Source organism: Apis dorsata, unplaced genomic scaffold (genome assembly GCF_000469605.1).
Source record: "Apis dorsata unplaced genomic scaffold, Apis dorsata 1.3 scaffold_83, whole genome shotgun sequence".
NCBI classification, from domain to species: Eukaryota; Metazoa; Arthropoda; class Insecta; order Hymenoptera; family Apidae; genus Apis; species Apis dorsata.
In genome coordinates this window covers 108,235-113,529 of record NW_006263381.1, presented here as the reverse complement: position 1 = coordinate 113,529, position 5,295 = coordinate 108,235, and the positions used below count along the sequence as shown (strand labels likewise).

Genomic DNA, 5,295 nt, shown 5'->3' with positions numbered 1-5,295 from the left:
TTTTTTTTTTTCTTCTCAGATATCTGAAGGGCTCAATTAGCTTTTTTCCCAAGTGCCACTTGAAACTGTCGCAGAAAACGTCACGGGAAATCTTGGAAGCAGTAAAATAGTAAACACTTCTAAGCGCCACTATCTTCAGAGGGTGGTCTCTAGAAAAACGAGTATATACCTCGCTTTCAACCCTTAAGGCACGAGATCCGCTGCTTTAATATTTTTATTTCTTCGCGATATAAGGATTATCTTGGAAAGTACGTGGTTTCAAGAATCGAAAGTTTCGACAAAAAATATCATATCATCTTGGATCAAAAAGAATGTATTTAAGAATTTTACTCTACTGTGAAAAATTTACTAAGCAATTATTTTCTTATTATTATAAAAAAAAAAATATGACTTAAAAATGTATTAATACGTTTTAATTGTTAATTTCTATTAGATTTGTAAATGCGACGAATAAGACGTTTTACAACAGCGTGGCAAGGAGTTAACGGAACTACGAAATACACACGGTGCAGGATTTCAAGTAGGAAAAGACAAGATGGCCGTAACGCTTCTCTTTCATCGGATCGTTCGCTGTAAGGCAAACAAACTCCTTGAGAATTCGTGATCCAGAGAGCGTACGATACGCCGGACAGACGTTGGATGACATTAAATAATTGCCCTCCCGATGCTTCACTTCCAGATTTCGCGGAAATTGGTTATTACAGTTAAAGTTACCAAAAAACATTCAAATTCATTCAATTGTTCATTCACGTTGTTTCGAATCGTTGTTTTTTATTTAAAAATTTTTAAATTGGATAGATTAAAAATTGGAATTTTCAGATTGTTAAAATTTAGATTAAAATTTAGATTATTAAAATTAGACGCCCAATTATTTTTTTTAGTTATATCCTCTTAATATTAATATTCTTATGTATAATAAGCGAAATGTGAAATTTTCTTTGTTCGAAATTTTAAATCTCTAAAGACGTGGATCGAGCCTTTCGAGAATCGATATTAAAGTGGCGCACGTGGAGCCATGACTTTTGATAAGCGGCAATCTCTATTCTTTCAGGGCCAGTTACTCGACACTCCATCACGTGTTTCGATATATAAACATTTCGGTTTGATTGACCGCGATCAACGAGTCAATTGACAGGCGGATTGTTGAGACTTAGCGGCAGGATTGAAAACATTTCGATAAGAGAGTTTAAAGACTTCATAAATAAAAAAGTAATACTTATACGTATATCTACGTGTTAAAGACTCAAAGGTTCATAAAGAAACCGTTATAGAATAGTTGAATTACATAGATATAGATTATTTATTAATTAATAATAATAATTTTTTATTATCAAGGTAAATAATTAATCTATATTACTAATAATATTAAAAATTCTATAGGTTAGATTTTTGTATATTTATATATAAGTATCTACAATAATATAAAAAATTATATCTTTTTCTTACTTAATAGATAATATTATTTTTACATGGTAATGTGAAGTGTTTATTTTTTAATACTTCCAGCATTATAAGCAATCAGAAATGGCGAAAAGGACGAGATCCAGACCATTTGTATTTTATTTTTATTCAGAAATGAATATTGTCGTATATCGAATCTAACCAGTTATAATACAATATTGATAATTAATGTTTTTAATAATTCTTTTTTTTCATCGGAATTAGCGAAAAGGAAAAAGTAGTAATACTGAAAATTTAATATTCCATGAACGGAAATTCATGATGACGCTTAAGATCTATTAGAAACTGACATCACGGGTAAAATTTCCAGATAATCGGTCTTAATTTCAGGATAATCAATGATGCACGAGTTCCGAGAGAAGCTCGAAACAGAAAATGGAGGGCGGTTCTACACTCGGGCGGAGCGTATTTCTAACCTCTCGTTGGCTAACAACATGGACCAATCATTTCTTCAAGCTTTTTCGTACCATTTGCAAACGCGTATCCAGAAATTATAAAATTCATTGTTCGAGTAAGTTGTCTCTATTAACATCGAAATAAGTAATTCTAGACTGAATAATAATCAACTATTGTATTAATTAATTAAAACAATATTTTTTACCAAGTTACAATATACAAATTGTATTTTTCTATAATGTAAGTATTAATTATACATGGTACAAATATACAGTGTATGTAATTAATCACAAAATCTATATTTACTACACAAAAAAAATTAAAATTATTACAGCTAAAGCTATACAAAGATAGAACGAAGCATTTTATTTAATTTTTGAACAACACACTTTTTAGAATTATTCACAATTATTATATCACGTTGATATATGGACATCAATTGGTCAAATTTTATCTTTTCTTTGCCAAAGGTAAGATATTACCTACAGAAATAATATTCCTTTTCAATCTGTATTAAAGTAATCTACTTAAATTAAAGATACTTTCTTAATATTTAAATTCTATTCAGCATATACACCAAGTACATACTCTCTTCTCAAATCACAGTCAATTGAATCAATACACCAATAAATCACCATTCCAAGATTTCATTGCAACAGGAAGACAGGAAAAGTTATGCAATTTTCATTACAATCTTCCATCAAGCGATCGCAACATGTTCGATTGTCGTTCTCGGTATTCGAGTTTATCTCCGTCGGGCGTGACACGAATTGGTGAAGATCAATTCCCATTGGTCGTGACGGCGAGCTTCAGCGTCGTGGACTGGTCGCCGACCAATCAACGCTCGAGTCACCTCCCCTCGACTCGCCACGCCTACTCAGGGGGGACGAGGTTGGCTCCGTGACGGAGCCGTGGCCTCGCGTCATCGCGATGTACCAAGCTTCCACCGGGTTCAGAGTTGATCGCGAGTTCCAGTCATCCGAAAACACTTAGCGGCGCATCAGCGCGACGTCCGCCAAAGTGGCAAGTTTAAATAATTGACCCCACCGTTCCTCGTGCAAACAATTTACATACGTAAATAACGGCTTCTTTCATCCTCCTTTTGTATTGTGATCACGCGTGGAAACATAGCGCGAATTCGTCCTTGTGTGGCAACGATCGAAACGAGAAACGTAAATAATAATAAATACGAAATAAATTGTTTTTTTTTTTTTTTTTTTTTTACTTCATCCAATTACGAGTGAAAGGAATCGCAAATAAGTGACGCGATAAAGGGTGTATAGAATTTAATCTTAGAGGATCCTGCTTTCAAACTGCTTTCACCGATCGTTTTATTCAGAACATATATTTATTTTCTCGATTACTTGTGATTTTGGAAATCATCGATTAGAAATTTGTGAAACGATTGGTTAAAACTTGAGATCGATATTCGTCCCTTGAGTGAGGTGAAGGAACTACAGTTGAAGTTTTTAGAATGTTTCTCATCGAGTGACAAAACTGGCCACGACGGATATCCCATGGATCAAACGGTGATCGTCCCGTCGACTCCTCGGGGAAGCGCCGTGGACAACTCGAGGATCGCAATGAAGAACGAGACAGACTCGAGTATTCACATTCAAGATCAATCGACGGTCTCGAACTCGGGTCCAACGGTGGTCCCTCGAGCCAATCTAACCATTGCTAACCCTCTGTCTCAGGATCAGAGTTTAGACTCGTTGATGTGCAGCCAATCGAGCACCGAATTGCCGAGGAAGCCTGGAGCTCGGCGCCAGGAGAAGCCACCTTACTCTTACATAGCGCTGATCGTGATGGCGATCCAGTCGAGCCGCGAGAAGAGATTAACCCTTTCAGAGATTTACTCGTTTCTCCAGCAACACTTCCCCTTCTTCCGTGGCGCTTACCAAGGATGGAAGAACTCCGTCCGTCACAATCTCAGCTTGAACGAGTGCTTCATCAAGCTTCCAAAGGGTTTGGGCAGACCTGGCAAAGGCCATTACTGGACCATCGACCCCTCCACGGAGTACATGTTCGAAGAGGGAAGCTTTCGCCGGCGGCCACGAGGCTTCCGTCGCAAGTGCCAAGCGCTGAAGCCTCAGTACCCCCAATACTTTTCCGGAAGCGGGCCTGTGAGCGTCCAAACAGCCGGATACGAGAACTTGGCACCCGGCGCGATGGAATACGCGAACGGTTATCAAAACCAGTATCAAAATTACCAGGAATACGCGATGTACGCGCCGGGTGCCGCGGTTTCAGCCGATTGGCCCTACCCCGAGGCAACGTATAAAACGCCCCCCATCGCGGAAGTGACTTACAAGACTACGGAGGTCACGTACAAAACTGGGGAATCGTCCGTGTACAGGAATGGAGAAATAGTGGCGTTCAAGAGCGAGCCCGGATACGTGGCGAGGAGTCAGGAACAATTGACTTACAGAGCCGCGGATGGATTCTCCGTCAAGGATCACCAACAACATCATCCGGAACCAGTTTACAAGGAGAACGAGACTATGATGTCCTACAAGTGCCCGTCTAATCCCGCGCCTACCACCCAGCCACCTGGCCAAGATTATTACGTCGGTTACGGTCTTGCTGGGGTCAATAATACCGGAACAAACAACGTGAACGTTGGTATGCAGGGAATCCAGGAACAAACTGGGAACAGTAGTCCTGTGGGCAACGTGAATTCACCGCACAGCGGATGCCAGACACCTGTGACAGATAATAGTAAGTAACAGATAACAGTAATAGTGAGAATAATAGTAATAATATATATAGTATGATAGTATGATAGTAATATAATATAGTGTAATAGTAATAGTTTAATTTGAAATTATTTTATTTATAAATTCCTGAATATAAGCTCTTGTGACAGGTCATTTCTAATTCTGTCCATTTCTTTTTTTTATGAATTTTTTAATTTTTAAAAAGAAGCGTGTGATTTGCATTAATGCAATCTAAGTTGTTCATTGTCTAATTCGTGTCTTCATTTTTTTCTACTTTTCCTTAAATTCCATCCTCGAGAATAGTTTGTAATTATTTGAAGCGTTTTGTTCCTTTTGTTAATCGATAATATTGTTGTTATCATTGATTCTGTTTAATTAATTAACGCAAAGCATTGATACAATGGATTCGAAGAAAAATTGTTACGTGATTTCGGAGTCGAAGACAATGACGGTTGGAAAGGGCCATGTGGAAAATCGCAGACAGTTTACGACCATACAGGCGCCGACTTTCCTAAAACTTAGTAGAGCTACTTGTTCCTAATGCATTTCGCAGTCGTCGAATATCCTTTAAACTTTTAATTCGAGATTAAAATCCATTTCAAATCCATTGCAAATTAGCTATAAAAATTATTCCTATAGTTATTCCACGCTTTTCTTAGAATATATGAATATATTCTATATCCAAGGAATATATAAATAATATAAATAAATGTAAAAA

At 37.3% G+C, this 5,295-nt stretch overlaps 1 protein-coding gene across 1 annotated transcript in view; it reads left to right on the top strand.

Moving 5' to 3' along the window:
* Nucleotides 1–3,356: 3,356 nt before the first annotated feature.
* Nucleotides 3,357–5,295, top strand: part of LOC102671567 (forkhead box protein E1-like) — a 5,372-nt gene continuing 3,433 nt past the window's right edge. Inside the window, exon 1 of the mRNA XM_006611174.2 lies at nucleotides 3,357–4,578. Coding sequence (XP_006611237.1) covers nucleotides 3,375–4,578 — 1,204 coding nt within the window. The 5' untranslated portion in view covers nucleotides 3,357–3,374. The remainder of the gene's footprint in view (nucleotides 4,579–5,295) is intronic.